Source organism: Thunnus maccoyii, chromosome 3 (assembly GCF_910596095.1).
Source record: "Thunnus maccoyii chromosome 3, fThuMac1.1, whole genome shotgun sequence".
Lineage (NCBI taxonomy): Eukaryota > Metazoa > Chordata > Actinopteri > Scombriformes > Scombridae > Thunnus > Thunnus maccoyii.
Window position 1 is genome coordinate 34304697 of NC_056535.1, and position 25864 is coordinate 34330560.

General features: G+C 41.0%; 1 protein-coding gene and 2 long non-coding RNA genes across 6 annotated transcripts in view; 2 read left to right on the top strand and 1 right to left on the bottom strand.

The window, feature by feature from the left end:
• mmp24 (matrix metallopeptidase 24) overlaps positions 1 to 25864 on the bottom strand; it is a 79369-nt gene that overhangs the window by 14600 nt on the left and 38905 nt on the right. For all 3 annotated transcript variants that reach the window (XM_042404302.1, XM_042404309.1, XM_042404319.1), the window contains 4 exons: positions 22644 to 22743; positions 21724 to 21928; positions 10262 to 10423; positions 7939 to 8153 (listed from right to left, as the gene is read on the bottom strand). In XM_042404302.1, coding sequence (XP_042260236.1) covers positions 7939 to 8153; positions 10262 to 10423; positions 21724 to 21928; positions 22644 to 22743 — 682 coding nt within the window. The remainder of the gene's footprint in view (positions 1 to 7938; positions 8154 to 10261; positions 10424 to 21723; positions 21929 to 22643; positions 22744 to 25864) is intronic.
• LOC121891836 lies at positions 8020 to 10353 on the top strand. Of its 2 annotated transcripts, none has more exons than XR_006094186.1 (3): positions 8020 to 8105; positions 9549 to 9593; positions 10287 to 10353. It is a non-coding gene; the product is annotated as an uncharacterized LOC121891836 (long non-coding RNA). The 2 variants fall into 2 exon arrangements; XR_006094185.1 differs by having other exon boundaries at positions 8023 to 8105; positions 8395 to 9593.
• On the top strand, positions 21086 to 21799 carry LOC121891841. The gene is made up of 3 exons (XR_006094188.1): positions 21086 to 21332; positions 21471 to 21515; positions 21746 to 21799. It is a non-coding gene; the product is annotated as an uncharacterized LOC121891841 (long non-coding RNA).

Sequence of the window (25864 nt, forward strand, 5' to 3'; positions counted from 1 at the left end):
ATGGACAAACCAAACACTGGCTCTAGAGAGGGACATTCACGGTTTTCACAAGTTTCACGGCCACCGTAGGTTCTCCTACACGCTTGGAAGAGAAGCTAGATGACACTGAATCTTACACACTGCTCCTTTAAACAAATAAACCACCCTTTTCGTCTCTTTTTTTACAGCCGCTAGAAACAAAATCTGCCAACTTAAAGATGCTAAAATTAAACATTCATTCCCTCTTTTCATACGTTTCACTTGCTACTGTACTGACTGTACAAAAGAAAATGTCAACTTCTCCCAGTTTCCACAGCTCACACAGCCTTTCCTCCATGTGGATGTCTTTAAAAATGTCAACTTGCAGAGCCAATGGGAGGATATCTTTACTCTGCAAATTACATTTAAATATTTGTTCTGGGAGCGCTCCAGTCACAGTTAAACTCGTGTCTCTCCCCTCGTTTCCTGTCTGTCTCTTCACTAATGACTGTCAAATAAAGGCAAAAAATGACCCCATGTTTAACATCAGAGCAGGATATATGTAAATAACAGAATTCATGATATGTCTCCTTTAAGTACAGTACTTGAGTAAATGTACTTTGTGATATTTAACCAATAGGAATAATGAGGATAGAGAGAGAGGTAGGCGTGGAAAAAAGAGGAAGAGAAACAGCTGACAAGATAAGAAAAAGTCAGGCTGTGCAAGGTGTGTGGAGGAAGTGAAGGAAGGCGGGAGGAAAGAGATGCAAAAAAAAAAAAGGAAAGGAAAGGAAAGGAGAGGAAGCAGAAAGACAAAAGAGACGACAGAAGCAAAGGAAGGAGGAAGACGAGGAGGAGAAGAAGGCGAACATCAATCTTAGCTCATTATCATTTGGCTTCAGTGGATCTAGGACACAGCCAAACACAGTCCCCACTGAACCGCACACACACGCACGCACGCACGCACGCACACACGCACGCACGCGCACACACACACACACACACACACACACACACACACACACGCACACACACACACACACACACACACACGCACACACGCACACACACACACACACACACACACACACACACACACACACACACACACACGCACGCACGCACACACACACGCACGCACACAAACACACACGCACACACACACACACGCACACAAACACACTATCAGGCAGGTGCAGACTCACACAGAGACACAAAGACACATTCACACACTCTAACACACTCTAACACACTCAAATGCACAAATGCATAGGCTCTTTCTCTTTGTCTCTCTCTCTCTCTCTCTCACACACACACACACACACACACACACACACGCACACGCACACACACACCATCTCAAATGATCAAACATCATCCACAGGCCACTAATGCTTTTCTGTCTGAACCCAAACAGAAAAAAAGAAAATCGATGCTTCAACATCCAGCAAAACAAACCATGAGTGTTTCTCACCAAGGAAACATCCCATAATGAGTGTCTCCTTTCAAACGCCCACTGGCTCTCAGTGCTCTTTATGTCCTAATATGCCCCCATCCCGGAGTTAAAGGAAAAAAGGAATCAGCCTTGTTTTTCTGATCGATGATAATGATGCGTTTTTGAAGTTGTACAAAAGCTTTTTGTGTTTCTTTCAGGGCCATAAACTCCCTCAACGAGCGACGTTAATACAGTAAATGTTTGCTGCAGCGTCGCTGCACCGCTGAGGAGACTCGTTTAGAGACTTAAACGTACAGTTCTTCTCTTTTTAAACAGTGAAAATCATTTAAAGTCTTTTCATATTTTTATAAAACCTCATAAAACATTATTTTCTCTTGATAATCTTTATAAAATATTTTCTATTTGAAAACATGATTAGAGCTGCAATTCACGATTATTTCCATTATCAATGAATCTGCTGATTATTTTCTCGATTGATCAGTTAATCGTGTGAAATTAGTGAAAAATAAGGGTTATAATTTTTCAGAGCCAAAGACGACAAGTCGAAAAACCAGGAATATTCAGTTTATTAGCATCAAATCATCACTGTGAGAAGCTGCAACCAGCAGATGTTTCAGCATTTTTGCTTAAAAAAATGACTAAAACGATCATTCAATTATCTAAATAGTTGCAGATTAATTTTCTGTTGATCAATTAATCGACTAATCGTTGCAGCTCTAAACATGATTATTATATCGGGCTGTAAATTATAAATTAAAATCATAAAAATTATATGTAAGATACACTATTAAACTTTAAACATGATACAAAAAGAAAAAGATGCAGCAGTTGCACAACTTCACCTCTACATGTTTCATCAGATTGTTGTATTTTAGTTAATAAACAGTCAGCAGTGAGATGTTGGATGATGTTAGAAAACTAAACATGTTAAACATGTTTAAACCATCATGATCACACATGAGGAGCCGACTGACCCAAAACACACACCTGCACGCTCCTCAGCAGGTAATGACCCAGTTTGAAAGAGCTGATCCATATATACTGTATATACATACATATATATATATATATTTATATATATATATATATGGTATATGTGCACCTGAGTTTAAAATATCCGCACTTGTAAATTCTCATTAAACAGCTTTTCTGCAGCTGCTGCTCGTTCTTCATAGTTCATAAAGTTTCACATTCTGGAAACTCGCCCTGCTACCTCGGACCCGAGCTAACGCTAGCTAACTGGGAATGTTCATATTCACTATTGTGACAATAGTCCGACTCAGTTTGAGTCCTGGAGCCTGTCCAGGACTGAGCCGACTGTCAATCACAAGAGTGTTACAGCAGTGGTTCCCAACCTGTTTGGCTTGTGGCCCCTTAAGATAAAGCAAAGTCGACCAAGGGCCCCTCGTCTTATGTAGAGCTGCAACGATTAGTCGATTAATCGATTAGTCGTCAACTATTGAATTAATCATCAATTATTTTGATAATCAACGAATCGTTTTGAGTGATTTCAGCTGCTTAAAGGTAAATATTTTCTGGTTTCTTTAGTCTCTATGACAGTAAACACTAGTTATGACATTTTATAGACCAAACAACTAATCAATTAATCTAGAAAATAATCAACAGATTCATTACTAATGACAGCAGTCAGCGTCCAGCGTACCAGTTAAACAAAAATGATTTATTTTGTTTTATTTGAATAACTTTTAGAGGCTTTTAGATAAAATACAGTAATTCACAATAAATAAAGCAAATATTTGAGGAAAGCTTGATTTTTCTGTTGTTTTATCATCTCGCATCCTCTTGGATTAATCCAGTGACCCCGTGTGGGGGTCCCGACCCTCAGGTTGGGAACCGCTGCTCTACAGGTTCTCAGTTTGGTTCTGCACACCAGTACGTTTACTGTGTTCAGATCTGCCCGAACGAATCGCGCCAAAAGGGTGAAAACCAACCAGAGTCTGATTCTGAAACAAACGTAGTCTTGTTTCTATCAAAGCTGAAATCAAAACCTTACATAATACTGTTGAAATCACCACTTTGGTGCCAAAACATTGTCAGAATTCAGTATTTCTGCTTCAAATTTGACTCTTGGCAGGATGAAAAAGCCTCTCAAACAGCATTTATTTTCATCACAGGACACTAAATCTCTTCGTTTTTAAGCTGCTTCTTTTGGCAACGCAATCCACCACACTTCATTTAAAGGAAAACTCTTTTAAATCAAGGCTTTTGAAGAATTACTCTGCTCTCACATGCTTGTCTCAAACTCCCAGTCCCCCGACCATCAACTGGATTCGGATTGGAAACACGGAGGGTGTCTGCATCTATATTTATAGTTTTTATTTCACTGAAGAAATTGCAGAAAATACCCCAGTTGCTCCCCAGCGCTCATTCTGTCTTAATGAGGAGTTGAAAGGTTGATAAAAAACTAGTGTATCAAAATGATTTCAACAGAATAGAAAGAAAGAGAAGAAAGAGAAGCAACGGGGGGGAAAACAGTCAAATAATTGACTGAACATCTGTTTACCTCAGAGAGAGAAACAAAAAAAAGAAACAGTCAGCAGCTTCGGCTCTTTTCCTCCGACCATCTTTACAGTAACGTTCGTCTATAAGTCAGCTTCTGACCACCGAGGCTATAATGATCAAACAGACCAGCCGGGGTAAAGAGAAAAAGATAATTACGTTCTGTAATTAGGTTCAAACACAGTCAAACCAATTACGGAGCCGATGAAATGTATTATTTGAGCTCTGCGTTCGGAGCGTAAGAAGTCATTAAGTGTCTGACAGCAGCTCCGAATCTCTTACGATGATGACAGAGAGCCTGGTTTCAACAAACCACACAGGAATACATGACGTCCGGGAAAACGGTGTTATTGGGTGTTACTCAGATTAGTTTGAAGTATGAATAGTACAGTTTGTATTGTTTATATTGAAAGATCATCCCTTTAAGAGATCATTCACATCTTCCATGTTTACCTGAATCACTCCGTCCTCTCTGTGTATTTTAACTTGTTTCATCATCTTACATCCTCTCCAAGAACATCCTGTATTTACACTAAGGATGTCCTGAGTTCATCCTATAGATGGGTGTTTCGGCCAATCAAGTGTCAGTCCTTTGATTACTGTCTTCTTCTTCGTGCTCTCCTTTCCAACAGCCCGCAGCGCCCACACGACAGACATCAAAGCTACTGTAAGTCTTCAAATCTTATTAACGGAGCAATAACATCCAAAAATGACTGCCAGCACTCTTATTAGAGGGCCTGAATATAGAGATTGAGACCAATAATGAATCGTTGAAAACAATGATTGACTCGGTATTTCTAGAGAGAAGTTGAGGGTTTTTTTTGGAACGGGAGTCAATCTAGCGGCCGTCTGAGGCACATGGTCGCTGCTGCTGCTTGGTAGTGAGGGAATTTGTGAGGCTACGGCAAAATCTTCACATCATATTGAGTAAAAAGACAGAAATACATACAGACAGATAGATAGACGGGAACCAGAGTGAGACAGACAGGCGGAGAGGCCGATGAGACAATATGGGCAGTTTGGCGGATAGTCGGGAATCCACCAGCAACAGAGAGACAGAGAGACAGAGAGGTATGGACGGGTGAGCGGGTAGAAAAGAGAAAGACACACGGTGACAGACAGACAGACAGACGGAGGGCTAGACGGGTTTATGACCTTTTGTAACATTCAGTTTAACGATCAGAGACATCAAAATGGATTTTCTTCCTCTTCTGCTCCAGTCCTCTCTCTCTCTCTCTCTCACACACACACACACACATTCATACATGTATGATATTTCAAACACACACACTGTGTCTGGCAGCAGCATCTTTACGTGAACATCGTCATGTAAAGGCCTGCTCCGTGTGTGTTGGTATGATAGTCGTACTGAAGCTGCGTTAGCCTGTTACTAACTATACTGCAGGCATATGCCGAGCGCTAATGATCCCAGGCTGGATGGTACCATATGCCACTGGGCTGAATCTTTCATCTGAAGAGCCTTACAGTCCTATCAGAGCTCACATTTTTAGCCTCGGCAGCCTCCCCGGTGGGAATCAAAACCCGTAAAGCTGCCAGCGTCGGAGCGACCGTTCGACCATACCTCGCTCACAGGCCCCCTTCGTCCTCTCCACTTAATGTTCAATTAAGCTTTATCTAAATCCCCCAGTGTCACCCTGTTTTTATATAGCAACCCACGGCCGTATGACTCACCGTCTGTCGCGGCTAACACCGTTAATTACACACGGAACAGGATCCTCTCCTCGAATAGAGCCCACACGTGTGTCTGAAACACAAATACCTGCAGACAAAATGCACCCCGGATTCTTTTATAATGTAAGATTTTGATATCTTAGTGGATTCTATATTTTTTGATTTATGTTCTTGTTGGATGCACTGAACCCAAAAAAAAACAGCCTCATCTTCTTCTACGTCAGTGCTTTTCCAGCTTTCCTGCATTTCTGCAATTACTGGCAAATGAGCCTATCAAGAGCATTAATCTGTTGTTACCAGAGACTCGGTTTACTGCTGCTTCCACTGTTGCTGCTATTTCTGTCCACCTTCATACAGATGAGTGCATCCGATCAAATGTAGAAAAGTAACACGGCTAAAATTAAATTTGTTTACAGTAAATATCTCAGTGTGACTGATTTTTTTTCCCACTCCTTCAAGGTCACAGTTCAATTCTTCGTACTTTGCACTCTGTTAATATGTTAATGAGATAACAGAAGTCATAAAAGTGTTACTCAAACAGCAAACAAATACCTAAAAGTGTTCTTAACTACTAAATATGGTAAATAAATCAGTCATAATCCAGTTTAAGATATCCTCTGATTAATCTTTACAGAGGTAAATATGGCAATTAATGGTGATATTGATTTTAGGTGATATTTCCCAACCCTTACTTTGACATAAACAAAAGATGCATAAACATAAAGGCTGCTGAAATGAATGCACTGTGTACTGAACACTATTATAACACAATAAGATGCACAAAACAGAAGCAGCCCACTATGCATAAAAACACCTTGAACATCAATCATGTCGGATAAATACGTTTTTTCCAAGAATCGTCAGATGACTTTACTGAAGTTTACTGAATGAAGATGCTTCTTATCGACAGCAGAGCAACAAGTCAAACAGCTAAATCAACTTCTGAACGACAGATGTTATTTCTGGTCATTTGTTAATTTGTTCATTCATCCGTCTTTCACATTTTCAAAGGTTTTTCATTTTTTTGTTTACTTTTAGTCTCATTTTCGTCATGAAAAACGTTCGTCAACAAACGAAAATTTCGTCATAGTTTTCATTGATGGATCGACGCTCCGTCAAGAACTAAATACTGAAGTTCAGGTGCAGTTTTTGAACCTGAGAGTTCTGCTTCACCTGCAAAATGACTACAAATGACGCAGCTCTATGTTTGCGGTGTTGTACAAGTGGCGTAGTTTCTTTAAGGAACAGCCCAGTGCATAGAGAGTGCACATGACACATGTGCGGTAGAGCAAGAAGAGAGAGCATGTGTGACTAGCTGTTAGCGGTCTAGCTGTGAATGTGGTAGCACCTGTAGATAAAAGTGGAAGGAGTTAACCCCGAAGTTATATCAGAGACTTCGGCCTCTGGAGTAGTACACAAAGTCTCTCCTTTCCTGAAGCAGGAAAAGTTAACACTGCTCACTTTGAATCTCTTTCTGTCTGTATATACGTACGTTTGTGCCAAGCAGCAACCTCCGGGGCTGAGAAATGAAGCCAATGTGGAAGTGCCAAAAACTGCAGTTCCTTGAATGGCCACTTGAGGCTCCAAAAGCGAGTCAATCCCCATAGACCCCCATGTTAAAATGCCCAACTTTACAGCAGAAATAAACATGTTTACAGTCTGGTACAAACAACGGTTTTGGTCTCTGTAGCTAATTTCCTCTTTCATGACAACTGTACGGGGGGTGAATTTTCTTATAACTCAACCATTTAAATATTATTAAGCCGTAAAGTTATACATAATGAAGGACATGGCTGTTTTGAGCCATTCGGCCCCGCCTCTTTGCCCATTTTTGATTGGCTGGGAGTTAGGCAGCGTCACGTACTGCCAAGATGGCGACGGCTGGAGCGGCTCACTTTGAGCTTCAAAACCGCTCTTCAGAAACCAACGAGTGTCGTCACGGTAACTACGTCCATATTTTTATACAGTCTATGGTCTGTGCTCAGGGGTCCATTGTCCCATAATCTGTCCATAATCAATAGGTACAGATAATGGATGGATGGATGACTGCATTTATAAAGCGCCTTTCTAGTCTTCCAACCACTCAAAGTGCTTCTACACTACAAGCCAACCTGCACATCAGTGGGATCTTATCATTCACACACACATCTGGGGTTCAGTATCTTGCCCAAGGACACTTCGACATGCTGACTGGAGGAGCAGGGAATCGAACCGCCGATCTTCCGATTAGTGGACAACCTGCTCTACCTCCTGAGCCTCAGCCGCCCCCCTAAAGACGACTGTATTGTGTGTGAGTGTGTTTCTCCGCTCACCTTGAAGACAAACATCTCTCGTCTGAAGAAGGCCACAGTGTTGAAGTTGCCGTCGCAGATGTTGGGTTTGCCGTTTCCAGGCAGCGCGGGCCGGTCGCCGGGCGGACGCGCCGGACGGGAATGACGGTCATGCTTACGTTCGGAGGTGGAGTGTGTCCGCCGAGAAGGTAAGGTGGGTAACGGTCTGGTGGGTTCCAGCATGGCCGTGGGGATACCTGGTGAAAAAAAACATCAGTAACGACGAATCGTGAATCGTTCCATCGTTTGCTCAAATGTTGTTTTTTGGATTTATGAGGCGATACAGTTCGGTTTGGAACACAAAGATCCACAGAAACATGAGTCACTGTGTTATTGACTGATTTTTAGTTGTGTAAATATGAATTTTTATGTAAGATCCTCTGAGACACCACACAAAGAGATAAACAACATGAGTAATTTTCTGTGATTCATTTTCAGGTGCAATAATTTCTTACTCAGAACAGAGCGCCGTGGTGATGCATGACAGATAAAAGGGCAGCCAGAATTTGTCTTTCCATTGGATGACGCACCGATAATTTTCTTCTAAAGCCACAAACCACAGAGTTTAATTCTAAATGCAGGAGAACAATTACAGCTCATACCTGCAGCTTATATTTCAGGAATAAGAATAAATCTACCCTCACAAAGCTTGCAGTTTTTTGTTTTTTTTGTTGTCTTTTGTTTTTAGGTTGAATAGGAACCTGCACACCAGCATTTTTGAAATAAAGCCCTTCAACTGAGAGTGGATGGTGGGTATTTTCAGGTGCTGGAGAGACAGAGCAGTGAGGCAAATAGGATGAACTCAAAGCAGATAAAATAACAGGCTCTGTTATCCACACTGAACACAAGCACAGTGGAAAAATACTGTTGACCGCACCGTTTTGGCCAGCACTTCCCCTTCGACGTTGACTCAAAATGTCACCTGTGTATCATGACCTTTAATGTTAAGATCCTTCTTTTGTTCTGAAGGACAAAGACGACCTTCCTGCTATGAAGCTTACAGGAAACTAAACCAATGGAACTGACGAACAAAGCAGCAACAGATTCTGCACATACAGTTATCAATACTAATGAAATGATAAATGTTATTGGAAATATTCTTTATTTCGGACTCAAAAGACTTTCTTTTCTTGCCTCTGTGTATTTGCATGACAAATAAATGTTACACTACATTACAACAGAAGCTGTCATGATTATTTCAGAGTAAACAGGAAGCATGTTAGGAAACGTGTCGGCTGCTGACAGGCCTTCGCTGTCCTTTGTTCACTTAAAAAATAAGAGAGTTTACTGAAATCTTATCTTGTCTGGGATGGAACAAAGTGTCCCTGGTGCCGACACAAAAGAAAAGACCAAAGAACACAAAGTCACACATTTAGTTTAAAATCTTTTCTCTTTCCAGGAAAAGATTACCCAGCTGTGTATTATTTATCAGCCTGATGCAGATTTACATTCATATATATTCACCCAGCGCAGCGCTGTGCTGTTGGACGCTGGACAACAGTTCTTCATAATTCAGATGCATTCTGGGCTTTATGATTAATAATTAATATCCGAGGTGTGTTGTTTTTGCTTTTGCACATTTTTGCTTTCAGGTCTCAAGTGAAGTCAAGTGTTCAGGCTGTCAAGTTTCACAGCAGGTGAGACCAAATTTTAAAGTTATAATCCATAAAGAAGATGTATTCTGCACATTTCCAGGTGTATATTTATATTCTGGGGCTCTACTGGAATATCTTTGCATAATTTACAGTTAAAAACTCCTTATTTATCTTCTACTGGTCCTTTATGCAGCCCCTCAGTTCAGCCTCTGTCTGAAACAGGCTCCTGTCTCTTTAAGGCCCCGCCTCCTGATGAGCCCACTCTGTTCTGATTGGTCAGCTACAGGAAGCTTCCTCCGGCTCCGGAGGCTACGTAAACAAACTATAGTAGCAGGATTTCACTTCTTTTTCTCCTTCTTTACTCCAAATGAGAACTCCTTCAATATATCTGCAAATGTTGGAGCTGAATCAGATCTGAAATATGAGAGTGGACAACACGAAACAACTTTAGCAACAAAGACTACAGAGCGGATGGCCTTTTGTGTGCATGTGCGACCAATCTGACGTCAGTTCAATCAGGAAGTAGAGGTAACTTTGCACACGAAGCATCATAGCAGGCTGGATTTTTTTGCAAACGTCCCAGCGCCCTTTCTTGGACAAGTATCAGTATAATTTTGACTTATTAAAACACATTATTTTGATGAACAGACCAACAAAAGAACAACCCTGAGTAACAGTTATCTATTAACGGACACTAAATGAATCATTACCGTAGATTTTCTGAATGCCCTGCAGGTCGTCCAGAGGCAGTTTGAAGTTGTGTGTGTCCATGTACTGGTAGAAAGGAGCCATGATGGCACTGGGATCGTTGGAGTGCTCCAAACCCAACGCATGACCCAACTCATGGACCGCCACCAGGAACAAATCATTACCTGGAGAGAGAGAGAGAAAACAAAATGATGAAGAGGATCATGGGAAAGGAGGAGAGGGGAGAGGTGGAGGTACGGAGAGAAGAACAAATAAGCCGACAAAAGGAAGAGGAAGAGAAACATCATCACTTTCAACATCACTGACAGTCCTTAAAAAGCTTTTTTTTGAAAGATTATTTCACAGCAGAAATCAAAACAAGAACCACTTTGTGCTGCTGACATATTTTTTTGTTCACCTAAAGAAAAAAAAACATACTTAACCAAAAAAAAAAAAAAAAAACTTCAATGTCTCCCTCTTGTCTGAGCCAGAACAAAGCCTCCCTGGTGTAAACACCAAAGACACAGCGTCAAACACTGGAAAAATGAGCTAAAGTTAGTCTGTGATGCTGTTGACTCATCAGCAGTGTAACGAAAATCTCACATCAAAGAAGAATTTGTGGTAAATGAGAGCGAGCGAGAGAGAAACTGTCATCTTGTGGATGTGAAGCTTTGTACGTCCAGCGTGAACCAGTTCTTCAAACGCTGCTGCTGCTTGACGGGGATTATTGAAGAGAGGGGTAAACTGTTTGCTGCCATGTTCAGTAAAATTCATGTTATATGAATATATATATAATCTGTGAATGTATAAATAATGTGCCGCTGCTTCAGGATTTTAAAATATGCTCATGAATAAGCTAATGTGTTGAGTTTAGAATATTAAAATATCCTACTGACGCTCCGCAACCTGATGCCTCATTGTTTCAATGTTACAGCTGAAGAAACAACTATGAATTTCAAATTAAATATCTGTGTTTTCATATTTATTGCTCCGTGCAAACTCTGTTAAATGTTATAAATCTCATTTTGCTGCAACAGATGCATCTAAATGAAGCTAAAATGTTAAGTTTTTCTTCCCGATCCAGATCCGAGCCCTTAAAAGAGCGATCCAGAGACTGAAAACATGATGCTGTTATTAGTCTTTGGAGCCGTTTCTACACAAACTAACGTGACCAAACTCTTCATGATGAAGGAACATGTCACCCAGCGCAGCGGTGTGACTCACTGATGTGTTTTTAATAGTTTCTGGACAACAACGGAGGAATAAGATATATCAGGCTTTAAATACACACACAATACTTGTTAGTAGATCAGTTCATTGTTGGTTTGGATCCAAACATGACATTTGTTGACAATAAGAGAAATATATAGGCTATATAAAGATGTTCACACCAAACGCTGGGACCAGAGAGACCAGTGCAGACACGAACATACAAAACTCAGAAACTCACCAATACAGCAGCTCCCTTCAACTCACAGCCAACCCCTATTTATACCAAAGCAGACGTGACTTTTGGCACTTTCCTGAGTCAATGATCACTTGGATTTTGACCAATGAGAGTAGGACATTTCTTAATTTGTGGTGTACATTGGGAATATTGAGAAGTCTCCTGTTTGTCTGCCTGACATTTTTTGGGTGTGTCAATGATCGGCGTTGGTCAAAGCGACCTGGCAACAAACAACTCCTACTCTATCTCTTCTGGTTACGCAGCTGTTTATTTAACCTGAACTGCTCTATGTATTATTTGGTACAATTCCACAGGCTGTTCTGATTGGTCAGCTTCAGGAAGCTTCCCATCCGGCCCCGGAGGCTACGTAAACTATAGTAGCAGGATTTCACTTCTTCTTCTCCGTCTTTACTCCAAATGGATCTTCTCAAATACATTTGTATTGTATATATGTGAGTGGACAACAAAGCAACAAAGGCTACAAAACTATTAAACTGATCAGCTTATTATTATTGATATGATGTGAATGAAATCCATGTGACGCTACAGAGAAGACGTCTCACTCTGTGGGAGTAGCTGGAATTGAACTGGGCAACTTTTTATTTAATTAAGCAGGTGGAAAATTGCTTTGGGTGGGTTATGATGATTTGATGGCTTCTTTTTTACCATTCGTGTGATCTCTGCCAGCAAAAAGCTTGGTTATGTGAAATAAATCGTCCCCTCGTCTCCTCCGAGTAGACGAGACGAGACTGAGCTCAGTAAGATCTCACACAATACTGATAACTGATAACGTCACTTTATTATAACAAAGTTGAAACTTGTCATAGTTCTGTCATAAAAACACTTGTGAAAATGAGTGAATGAGTGACAACGTAGCATCATCACAAAACTAAAAGCACCCGGAGGAAACCCACACAAGCACAGGCCGAACATGCAGGAGAGCAGCGCTGCGACACTAACAGGTGGAAAAAAACACTGTAGAGTAATCAAAGGATTGACATTTGATCGGCTTTGTCTTTGCAGATACTGATTCTTCCCTATCAGCCCTGATACCCATCTGTAGGATGAACTCAGGACATCCTTAGTGTAAATACAGGATGTTCTTAGAAAGGATGTAAGATGATGAAACAAGTTAAAATACACAGCGAGGACGGAGTGATTCAGGTAAACATGGAAGATGTGAATGATCTCTTAAAGGGATGATCTTTCAACAATAACAATACAAACTGTACTATTCATACTTCAAACTAATCAGAGTAACACCCAATAACACCGTTTTCCCGGACGTCATGTATGCCTGTGTGGTTTGTTGAAACCAGGCTCTCTGTCATCATCGTAAGAGATTCGGAGCTGCTGTCAGACACTTAATGACTTCTTACGCTCCGAACGCAGAGCTCAAATAATACATTTCATCGGCTCCGTAATTGGTTTGACTGTGTTTGAACCTAATTACAGAACGTAATTATCTTTTTCTCTTTACCCCGGCTGGTCTGTTTGATCATTATAGCCTCGGTGGTCAGAAGCTGACTTATAGACTAACGTTACTGTAAAGATGGTCGGAGGAAAAGAGCCGAAGCTGCTGACTGTTTCTTTTTTTGTTTCTCTCTCTGAGGTAAACAGATGTTCAGTCAATTATTTGACTGTTTTCCCCCCCGTTGCTTCTCTTTCTTCTCTTTCTTTCTATTCTGTTGAAATCATTTTGATACACTAGTTTTTTATCAACCTTTCAACTCCTCATTAAGACAGAATGAGCGCTGGGGAGCAACTGGGGTATTTTCTGCAATTTCTTCAGTGAAATAAAAACTATAAATATAGATGCAGACACCCTCCGTGTTTCCAATCCGAATCAAGTTGATGGTCGGGGGACTGGGAGTTTGAGACAAGCATGTGAGAGCAGAGTAATTCTTCAAAAGCCTTGATTTAAAAGAGTTTTCCTTTAAATGAAGTGTGGTGGATTGCGTTGCCAAAAGAAGCAGCTTAAAAACGAAGAGATTTAGTGTCCTGTGATGAAAATAAATGCTGTTTGAGAGGCTTTTTCATCCTGCCAAGAGTCAAATTTGAAGCAGAAATACTGAATTCTGACAATGTTTTGGCAAAAGTATTATGTAAGGTATTGATTTCAGCTTTGATAGAAACAAGACTAAGTTTGTTTCAGAGCTGGAGACCAAAACAACCACACAAACACTTTCTAGGGTTAGAGTTGAATTTATAAAATACCAGTTTCAGAATTTCCTTTTAAAGTGACTTTAGCATCATTGATTTGAACTATAACTCACAAGTAATTAATATTAGTTATTGTTTTTGTCAAAACAATCTGCAGCACTGAAATGTGTCCAACAAACCAGGATGGACAGAGTTAAACAGCAGCTACATGTTGGTGAACTTTCTTTACTTAAATAATCAACAGCTAACCAGCTAACGTTAGCCCTAAAGCCTTTTCACTAACATTTTCACATTTGATATTAAATGCAATGTTGTGTTAATTAGCGTCATGCAGTTATAGTTGTTACTGATAGGAGGGCAGTTTGATCATAAACATAGAAACCAAAATAGATGATTACTGCTAACAATTTGGTTTGGTGTGAACATTAACATTTGCATCATGAAGCTGTGAAACCTCAAAACATTTGACTGCATGACGCCCCTGCTGCCCTGTTAGCATGAGTTAGCTAAAGTAGCTAACGTTGTGCAGCGCTCAGTGTTCCCAGTAAGCTAGCGTTAGCTTGGGTCTGAGGTAGCGAGGCGTGTTTCTAGCAAGCGGCAGTTCCTTGAACAACCACTCCAAACCAGGCTCCAAAAGCGAGTCAATCCCCATAGACCCCCATGTTAAAATGTCCAGCTTTACAGCAGAAATAAACATGTTTACAGCCTGGTACAAACAACGGTTTTGGTCTCTGTAGCTAATTTCCTCTTTCATGACAACTGTACGGGGGGTGAATTTTTTTATAACTCACCCATTTAAATTTTATTAAGCCGTAAAGTTACGCATAATGAAGGACATGGCTGCTTTGAGTGACAGGTCCAGTCTATGGTTTCCAGAGCGTGGACTCCTTGTCTGGAAGGTCCCGGCTCTAAACGGAAAAGATGGCACCAACCAGAAGCTGCAACCCTGAGCTTCAACTCGAGTCCCCAGGAACAGTGACGGGCTGTGAAGCCAATTTGACACAGTGGCCAAACTGTATAATTACAACTTCCAAGTCTGTCACATGATGCACACTGACCCAATAAGCGTTTCTCCCCACACAATCATTGGAAAAGAAACAGCTGTAAACGTTGAATAAATGTTTGAGCAAAATGACTCCTTTTATTATCAGAATTTGATCCGATAATATTCGGAAAGTCTAGAAGAGCCAAAATTATTTCATCCACATTCAGCAAGAAGCCAATTTTTTGGCTTCAACTTTCATAGGAATGAGTGGGCGCCATCTTTGAGTCCTGTATCCACTTCTTATAACACATCCATGCTCCAAACTGGTTCCAATAAAATCAATGGGTGACATCACACCTCACTATATCCATCTTTATATACAAGTTAAGGTTTGTACCAAAGCGGTGGAATGACCAAGAACTAATGTCAAAAAAGCCGTTTATTCATCTCTGTGTTTCTTTTGCTCTGTACTTGTTTTTTCCTCAGATTTAGCTCTTCTCTTTCTCACACCTTCAAACACAGACGTACTCTTCTGTACGCCACTGTTTCTTTCATCCTTCTCCTCCTCTGCCTCTTTTTTATCTCTCTCTGTCACCGCAGCCCTCCTCCTCCTCCTCCTCCTCCTCTTCCCCTTGCGTCCCCTCCACCAGCCTTTATCTCTCCTCTCCCTGTGCCTCCCTTTCTTCCATGTCGCAGGAAAGATAAAGATGATTTTACAGCACAAGACGTACACTTTATGTACAACGTCTTGAGGGAATTCCCAGCAGGCTCTCTCTCTCTGTCTGCCTCTCCCCTTGTGGTTGGTCTATAGTCTGCTTCGGCGCCCCGCAGCGACGATAACGGCTTCTTCTATCATGTTTTCCCCTGCAGTCGTCTGCACGCCAGTGATAAAGATGATGTTTGATATCGCCGTGATGAAACCTGTCTCTCAAGTAATCCCAGTTTGACGTTTGTCCACAGAGTCCGCCGCTATCTTCCACTCGGGCAGTTGTCCCGCTGAAACGTTCATTTTTTTGGCACTGATGAGTTTGCATGCCAGAGATCATTTTATACAAGCAGCGTTTGAAATTAACTTTGTGGCTCACCTGCCAAGAACCAGCAAAGTACAAAAAATTACCCGCCAGAAATATGTTTTCTCTCCAGCCAAAATCATTTATATGCAGAACGTTTTTCATGTCATCATGTCAACCGACTCCCCCCCCCCCTTTTCAAACTTATGCCTGTCTAGAATATGGTCCTGTGTGAAATATTCTTTCAATAAAGGGGGACAAGAGCAGATTTATTCAGCACTTGCTCCGTCACTTCTACAGTGGATCAAGTCTGTAAATCATGAAAACAAACGGTGGATTGTTCCGCCAAAAGAAGCAGATTTAAAATGAAGAGTTTTAGGGCGTTTTCACACCTGTCTTGTTTAGTTCGGTTGAATCGAACCCTGGAGTGTTTACCTCCTTGATGTGGTTCGTTTGGGCAGGTGTGAACACGTCGATCACACTCTGGTACAACCGGACCGAGACCTCGCTGAAGAGGTGGTCTTGGTTCAAACTGTCGGTTATATGTAGGGGGATGCCGACGTGAAACTGCAGCAGGGTGAATTAACCTGTGGCCATAATACATTAATGCAACACATTGCATTAAAATGTGCCATTCTGCTTGCATATTTTAGCTTGTTGTATGCAGTTGACCGCGATTATGAAGAAACGCCAATTCTGCTGATGGTCTATTTCTAAGAAAAACAAACTCTCTGTTCTCCCGCGAGATTTCTGCCCAATGAACGGAGTGACAGCTCTCACATGGCTTTTGTTGATACATTTTGGTTCACTTGAAATGTTGCCGTGTGAAACGTCTCATCTACTGTGTGAACGTGTGTGAAAACGCCCTCAGTGTCCCACGATGGAATAAAAACTGTTTCAGAGACTTTTTCATCCTGCAAAGAGTAAAATTTGAGGTAGAAACACTGAATTCTGATGTTTCGGCACAAAAGTGGTGATTACAAAAGTATTATATGAGGTACTGATGTCAGCTTTTGATGGAAACAAGACTAAAGGTCTTTGCACACCAAGTCTGTTTTCTTCGTATGTGTTTTTTTAATCCGTCATCCGACAAAAAGTCGTTACGTACAGAAACCTCACACACTGAGTCCGGTGTGTTTTATTACTATATTCTTTGAGAAAATTCGCAATACGAGGCAAAATGGAGTCGTCAAGCAGTGAGGATGATTTTGTGGTCCTCTAAGTTCTTGAAAGAAAAAGAAAGAACCACACAGTAAAGAGAAAACCACCAATATCCACGATCCAATTGATCCTGAACACACACACCTGATCACAGGTGATCATAGGTGATCACAGGTGATCACAGGTGATCACAGGTGATCGGCCTTTCGACTGGATCCGCAGATATCCAGAGCACAGCCTCAAAACGCTACAACATACAGACAAGATCATGATCAGTAGTCGTCCTGTGATCCGTCTGTGTGTAACTTCTCTGCTGGAGCTGATAGTATCAGTGTTTCCAGGCTGTTGTTTGCGTGTACGGTGGCTCTGAGTGGTCAAACAACTCTGTGAAGGCTTTTGACAGATGCAAAAAAAACGTAGAAAATCGAACCTGCTCCGAAAACTTTAATGACGGATTCGGAGTTGGTGTGTAAACATGATTGACACAACGTGCGACAATTTCGAACGAAAAAAACGGACTCGGTGTGCAAAGACCTAAAGGGTCTTTTATAGTCCTGTTGAATCGGATTCTGGTTCCTTTAGATCCTTTAGATTTAGGGTTGAATTTATAAATTACAAGCTTCAGAATTTAAGGTGACTTTAAACTATAACCCACAAGTCACTAACATTAGTGTTAGCTTGTTGTTCTTTGCTTTTATTAGCAACTAAATTATTGTTTTGTCAAAACAAATTTGCAGCACTGAAATGCGTCCTACAAAACAGGACGGACACAGTGTCAGTAAACAGCAGCTACATACAGGTAGCTTGCGGTACATCGTAGGAACGTAGCTTCACTTCCTGACAGCAAACAACCAGGATGAAGAGTTTGTATTAGTTTAAGTGTGTTAAAATAAGCAGAGACCAACACGTGTTTAAAAGTGTGGAAACTGAAATGTCAGAGACTTCAAATGTTTTTTATGGCGTTTGGGGTTTGCTGAGAGGTCTTACTGACGGCTAATATTTTATTCTGGACACTCGCTGCGTCAGTCTGTCTCTGCTCTTCTCCAGGATCATGTTCTGTTCTCTTGTTTATCTTTAGTTTCTGCGTTTTTGGACTTTCTAGAGAGCAAAACTGAGTCAAGCTGTTTGTACATAAAAGATGACAAACTACATTCACTGATCACAACGTCTGCGACAGCACTTTGCTTAAAGCAGCGGCGTTGTGACAAATGTCATGACCTGGATTTAAGGCGGTATTATTCATCATTCTTGTGGGATTATGAGCTTGTTGGGGGTGAAAAATGAGAAGGGAAAATAGAATATGAGCTTAGAAACAGGAAATAATCATAACAAGAAGAAAATGAGCAGTTTTTTCAATACACAGCAGCTGTAACAACAAGCAGACTGTAAGTATGTGGAAGAATATGTGACTTGCATTAGTTTTTGTTATCAACCTCATCTGTGCTAATCAGCAAACGTTTGCATGCTAACAGGTGAGGCTGGACCCTAAATGTTGATGATTGAAATAATCAGTGGAGAAACACCTGAAACCTCTTGTTTATACAGACTGAAGCTTTCTCCACTCAGCTGATTTCTTAACTGTCATGTAAACAAGAAACCTGGTTTCTGTAATCGCAGTAGAGGATTAGACAAACCTGGCTTCAGGTAGATTAATCCTGACAGTTAAAACCAGGTTTCTAATCAGCTTTTAACAACAGACTGCAGACAGCGCACAGTGTCCTCATATTTAAAATTAATTCCTTCCAAAGTCCGACTAAAACTGAAACTAAAACAAAGTAGAAATATAAATAAGTCACTTTCCACTGCTGAACATCTGACTGTTTGTTAATTCAGACAGTTTCCTGCTGTGAGGAGGAGCTCCTCTCTGTCTGTCTGTCACTGCGCCGTCAGTCTGCAAAATAAGTCAGGAAGCAGCATCTTCTTTTACTAATCAGTTCAAATCTGGTTAACAGTCTGCTACATGTAAATGCAGATTCACAGTAACCAGATTACTACAGTACATGAAAACACATTCCTCGATTACCCACGTAACCTGGTTTCTCTGAGTAACCTGGTTACTCGGTGCATGTAAACACACTGAATGACCCAAACACATGATGGAAACGGACGCAGAGCAGATTGACTCTGTTTCCTGGTTTCCGACTCTGACGCTCTCAGCTTCAGTGTCAGCAGCAGGACACAAACTTTTCATTTCTCTGACTGTGTGGAAATCTGATGTTTTCACATCACAAATGATGAACAACAGTCCTTCAGGTGAAAAAAATCTTATGTGGGCTGTTACAGGCATGAATTTCTCGTTGTCATGGCTGCAGAATACATTTGGGATGATCAGACGCCTTCCTGATGGTGATGCATTACGAATAAGAATCTAAACATCTTCAGTGCCTAAAACTTTTGCACAGTACCGTGTCTACAGATATGAGAAGATACATGAAAAAGAAGCGTACGACAAATTAAAATACAGAAGTTGCGAGGTGGCCGAACAGGGAGACAGATGTTTTGCATTCAGCAGTTTCAGCCTCTTGTGTTTCTCCTCCAGGTGTTAACAGGTTAAATGTTAAAGGTGAAAATGAGTCCCGTTTGTCCTAGTGACGCCCTTCTGAAGCTGATACCATGAATTAGTTTTTGTAGCGTCTGAGAACTTTGCCGTCTCTCTATCTTGTCTCTAATCTTTCAATTACTGCGTGTGTGTGTGTGTGTGTGTGTGTGTGTGTGTGTGTGTGTGTGTGTGTGTGTGTTTGGAGGGATTTTAGAGATAAAGAGACGTTCGTGAGGATGACTGCACACACACACACACACACACACACACACGCAGACACTTATAGATGATTAACTGATGTGTATGAGCTGTTTCTATCGACTCCGCGACGCATTAAAAATACAAACATCCTGAGAAACGAAACATTTCCTGGGATGTTTCATACTGGAATAAGACTCACACACTCGCCGTAATGCGCGATGGCAAATTTAGAGCCTCTCTGTCAAAGCTAATTCTCTTTTCTGCTAAGCTCTCAAAGCAGACTCCTCTCCCCCTCCATCACTCCCTCTCTCTCTCTTCATCTCTCACTCTCTCTATCAACACGTTAGTTATTCAAGCAGAGGGAATCTGGCATAAGTCATTTGTCAAACAGAGATAGAAGAAGAGAAGAAAATAGAGAGGGGGAAAAAAAACTACAAAGTGTTTTTTTTTTTTCCTCCTCCATTTTTCATCCAATGACTAAACACTGCGGCGCTCGAAGATAAAGGAGTGACGACTGAGGATGTCTTCACAGTTGAAGCATTTATTTTCTAAATGCCATATATATATATATATATATATATTCATAGAATAAATAAATAATAATTTAATCAGTTGGTATTGCATAACAGTCGTTCAGTATGTTTACATGAACAACACTCTGAATAAGAAGCTGCCACGTTAATAACAATTCTGTTTACCAAGGTCACAGTCAAAATAATCAAATTAAAGGAGACATATTAAGTTTTTTGTGATTTTCTGTTATGATGTTTGATGTTAAACATATGTCAAAAAAAAACAATTCCAAAACTTGAGATGAACGTATGTAGAAATGCTGCCTGCAAGTCAAAACTCAGGGCTTCAACCTGCTCTGAACGCTTCGTTTGCAACATTTTTATTTCTACCTTGCTGACGAGCTGACAGCGGCTCGTCACACATGTCCATAAACGGCCATCAGTTCTTTAGCCTTGGTTGCTAAGGTGGTTGCTAAGGTGTTTGTTTGCGTTGTCCGCTCTCATATCAGATCGGCTTTTGGCTCCAACATGTACGGATGGATTTGAGAAGTTGACATTTGGAGTAAAGAAGGAGAAAAAGAAGTGAAATCCTGCTACTATAGTTTGTTTACGTAGCCTCTGGAGCAGGAAGGAGCTTCCTGAAGCTGACCAATCAGAACAGAGTGGGCTCATCAGGAGGCGGGGCCTTAAAGAGACAGGAGCTAAAACGGCCTGTTTCAGACAGAGGCTGAACTGAGGGGCTGCATAAAGGACCAGTAGAAGATAAATAAGGAGTTTTTAACTGGAAATCATGCAAAGATATTCCAGTAGAGCCCCAGAATATAAATATAGAGCTGGAAATAAAATATACACACACCTGAAGACAAGCTGAAACCTACAAAGACTGGACAGACCACACATAAAGACTGTTTCCATCAACTGGCACCAATTTTTTTCAATCAGTCAGACGGAGCATAAACATTATGACTGGGAAAAGGCTCAAAAAGAAGAACAAAGAAAGAAAGAAGAAAAAAAAAAAACGTATTGTTTGGGTGAGATCCTGGACGGAGAGGCATCGGTAACTACGGTAACTGGAGGTGAGTTGAGTTTGTAATTTCAGGCTCTGTGCAGCTCTGTTCCCTCACATTGACACACAAGTGACGTCATCGGTCGCTGATGTCAAATATGAGACATGTTGAAGTGTCTTTTTCTGACAGACTGGATTTAAATAACAGGAGGACCAGTGAGTTCACAGTGAGACCAGTGAGAAGAACAGGAAGGTAACTGGGGTTGTATTTGTTGCTGTGGTGGTAAAAATCACTGACTGCACAGGTACATTTTTAATCACCCCACTTTCCCTCTAGAGAAATCAATTATTATTATACTAACAGTCTGAATGAGTCTTAATCTCTCCATCTGAGGACAGTAGAATCAAGTTCATCACACATCTGAAGGAAAAAAAAAGCAGAAACCTTCGAATGACCTCACCGTCATGGTTGGCGTTTCCCAGCGTCCAGGGCTCGTCAGAGTCAAAGTGTGTGTCTCCTCCGATGCCGGCGCCGGGGAAGTACGCGTGGGCAAGGAAACCCCCCTCTCCGTCGAAGGGAGAGCTGTCACCATGGAAACCGGAGGCGAAGAAGATCATGATGTCAGCCTCCTTCCCCTCGTTTTTGATCTCCGAGTACGGCACCTCCTGAGCGGGGATGAGAGGAAGAGCAGAGCGTAGTGAAGAAACGACGAACAACAACATTATATCAAGATGTTTTTGATTGTGTGGCATCAAAATAATAACGAAATGAGAACTTTTTGATAATGAAACCATCATATTAACTTTATTTCTCTGATGGTAACGAGATGCTTTGTTATGATAATAATCTTTATATGAGAATGTTTATTTTCAGTAGATGGTTTTTCTCATAATAAGATCCTTAAAATGCTTCGTCCTCATGATGTGAAGAGTTTCTCAGTATAACAAGATTCTTTAGTCTTTATAACAAGATGATTTATTGGTACAATTTGTTTGGTACTGAGTGATAAATAGCTTTGATTTATTATGTTCACTTCTGTTTGTTTTGATCATTTCTGTTCTATTTTACATGATTTAATCTTGATGCAGTAGATGTCTTCAAAATGATGAAAGTATAAAAACACAATCAGAGAGGAAAAGACAACAGAAATGACTGTTTGTAATAATGTATAGAGTTGGCTGCAATAATCATTTTTCAAGCTGAAATGCAGAACATTTTCTGGCTCCAGCTTCTCGTATTTGCTGTTTTTTTTCTTTTTCATACATAACAGTGACTTGAATATCTTGGAAGGTTTCGGACCGTTAGTCAAACTGAAGACATCGCTGTGGCCTCTGAGAGACTGTGAAAGCAGAAGTGTAATGTAGTGTGATCTTCTCTGACCTGGAAGGAGAGCGGAGTGACGGTCTGCCACACGTTGAAGGCTTGTCGGATCGCTCTCTGGGTGTCTTTCTCTCCCACTTTAGGGGTGAAGTTAGATATGCTGCGGGAAAGAAAAAAAAACAAGAGCGTAAGTTACAAATATACACAGAAAGGAGACAGTCAGTATAATCCTGCAGAGATGCTTTTCAGCTCATCGAATATCTTTAAAAAACATCTATTATGACGCTGGAATTTGTGTCCAAAGACTTCCTGAAACCAACATTCACACCTACAACCACACTTATTACACCAGCAGAACCCCTAAAACATCACATGACACATAGAAATCCCAAATACACCCTTTTAATTTTATGTTCAGTGCTCATTAATCTGTCCAAACCTGTATTTTTACTAAGATGAATGAATTTATATCCGGTATCGGTCAGTTCTTTAGCTTTAGTGCTCAGAAACCATCGCAGCAGCAGCAGCACAGTTAAGCTGTTTCCCTCCGTCGGGTGATAAATGTGCAGCTATAAGAGACGAATGAGGCAGAAAGGTCATTATAGAGTAATTGCAGGAGAGGAGACGTGCCATCCATATCTATTCAGCTGTGAGAGAGGCTGAAGGTGTATCATTACATGTTTTATCTGTCACTTCACCGTCACCCGACACTTTCATGTAGCATCTTTTAGAAGAAAGAAAGCTTTTAAACCTCTGGTATCACTTTCTAACTGTGCCAGAGAATACAAGAGAGAGAGAGATACGAGGAGGGAGGAGGAGGACAGATGGACTGATTGGCTGAGGCAGAGAGGAGAGGATGAGGAGGAGGAGGAGGAGGAGGAGGAGGGAAGAGGGTTGGTGGAAAAAAAAAGCTCGGACAAGAGCAGCAGGGGGCAAATGCTTTGTTCCCATCTAGAAAAATACATTATGGAAATAAATATCAGCACATTACAGGATGGGCCGTAATTCAACATTTATACATGAGCGCACAGCAGCTTCCTGATGTGAATAAATAATTCCATCTGGCTAAGAAGTGGAAATGTTTATTGCACTTTCTGTAGTTTACGGCCAGTTGGGCGCCACCTCATGCTGGGAACGGATTGTGAGTTGTGACGCGAGCGAATATAAAACACGACCGGAATAATAATAATAATAATAATAAAAGAAGATGCAGATTGAGTCTGAACGAGACGTCCTTAAAGGGATATACAACTCAATTTAAATAATTAGATTGTACTTTTCTCCTTTTATGTTTTCTGTTTGATGATTGCTGTGAAAGAGCGATTTGAGATATAAAACATGAAACATAAAGAGGGAATTACTTTAAAGAGCGTTCTGTGTCTGCGCTGCCACGCTGACTCTCTCTCTGACAGGTTGTTTACTGCAACGTTGTTGTTCTGTAAACAACTTGTTGTGAGAGACACGAAGCAGGGTTTCAACTGAGAGAAGAGAATTCATTCACGCTTGTTTGGCAGCAGTTTTTATTGTATTTTTGTATCAAATAAATTTTTTTTTGTATCTTGAAATCAAGAAGAGATCACTTTCCCGTTGTAAAGGGTTTATAAGCATTGATTAATGGCTTTATTAATGATTAATGAATCATTTACTAATTATTTAAAAAATAATTTATGAGACATTTACTAGAATAACTTTTGGGTCGTCCTGATGAACTAAAAAACTAAAAAAGATAAAGTTATTCTTACTTATGGCTTATAAATGATTTTTTTACCATTAATGAAGCCGTTAATCAATACTTATAAACCCTTTACAAAGGGCGTTGACTTTCATGTCTACACATATAATATATATTTGTTTGCTGACAGTGGACACAAGTAAGAACCTCTGAGTTCAGACTGACTGCAACAAGTCCTCCAAATGAAACGATACCTGGTTTGATCATGTGACTCCAGAACGACACATAGGAGTATTTTCTAGTTTTCTAGTTTTCTGGCGCCTCTATCAGCAGTAATCAGCAGGACGACATCATCTGTCTGTGCTTTCCAAAACCGTCACACATCACTGTTAAACAGTAATGATGTTTCATAATGTGACAGCTGTGGTTAAGGTCTGGTTGGGTTTAGGGAAAGGTGATGGTTTGGGTTAAAATGTTGCTAGGCCACCTTCGTCGTCATGGCTACAATAATAACATGGGGTTAAGGTTAGGGGGAGATCGTAGTTAAGCTTTTTAAAAAACTGTCCCAACCAAGCAGCAACCTCCGGGGCTGTAAAATGAAGCCAATGCGGAAGTGCCAAAAACTTGAATGACCACTTGAGGCTCCAAAAGTGAGTCAATCCCCATAGACCCCCATGTTAAAATGTCCAACTTTACAGCAGAAATAAACATGTTTACAGCCTGGTACAAACAATGGTTTTGGTCTCTGTAGCTAATTTCCTCTTTCATGACAACTGTACGGGGGTGAATTTTCTTATAACTCACCCGTTTAAATGTTATTAAGCCGTAAAGTTCTGCATAATGAAGGACATGGCTGCTTTGAGTGACAGGTCCGCCAGCCGCTAGGTGGCTTGTTTCAGCCATTCGGCCCGCCTCTTTACCCATTTTTGATTGGCTGGGAGTTAGGCAGCGTCATGCACTGCCAAGATGGCGACGGCCGGAGCGGCTCGCTTTGAGCTTCAAAACCGCTCTTCAGAAACCAACGAGTGTCGTCACGGTAACTACGTCCATATTTTTATACTAGTCTATGGTCCCGACTCGCGGTTGGAAACAGGAAATAAACAGCGTCTCCTACAGCAAAGTCCATTGTTGGTTAAAGCCTCCATCTGTCCACATATATAAACGTCATCTGAACTGCACCACTGCTCACAGTTACTACGACCGCTAGATGGCAGCTGTCACTAAAACGTAATTACAGGTCTTTTTTGGGCGACTGACGTTATGACCTGTTGTGTTGTTTTTCTTGGGAGGACAGTGACAGTTTCATAACTCTCTACATGCAAATCCCTTTATAAAGTATATTTATAAATCCAACTTTCCACCCTAAAGCCCAGCGATTAATGTGTGTGTGTGTGTGTGTGTGTGTGTGTGTGTGTGTGTGTGTGTGTGTGTGTGTGTGTGTGTGTGCGTGAGGCAGACAGCTACGTAGCATTTGTCTGATTTGAGTAAATGGTGTGGAACGTTACGGCAGTGAAGCTGGCCAAATGACCTGTGGCCAAAACACACAGATGGTGTAGCCTACTGTCACACACACACACACACACACACACACACACACACACACACACAC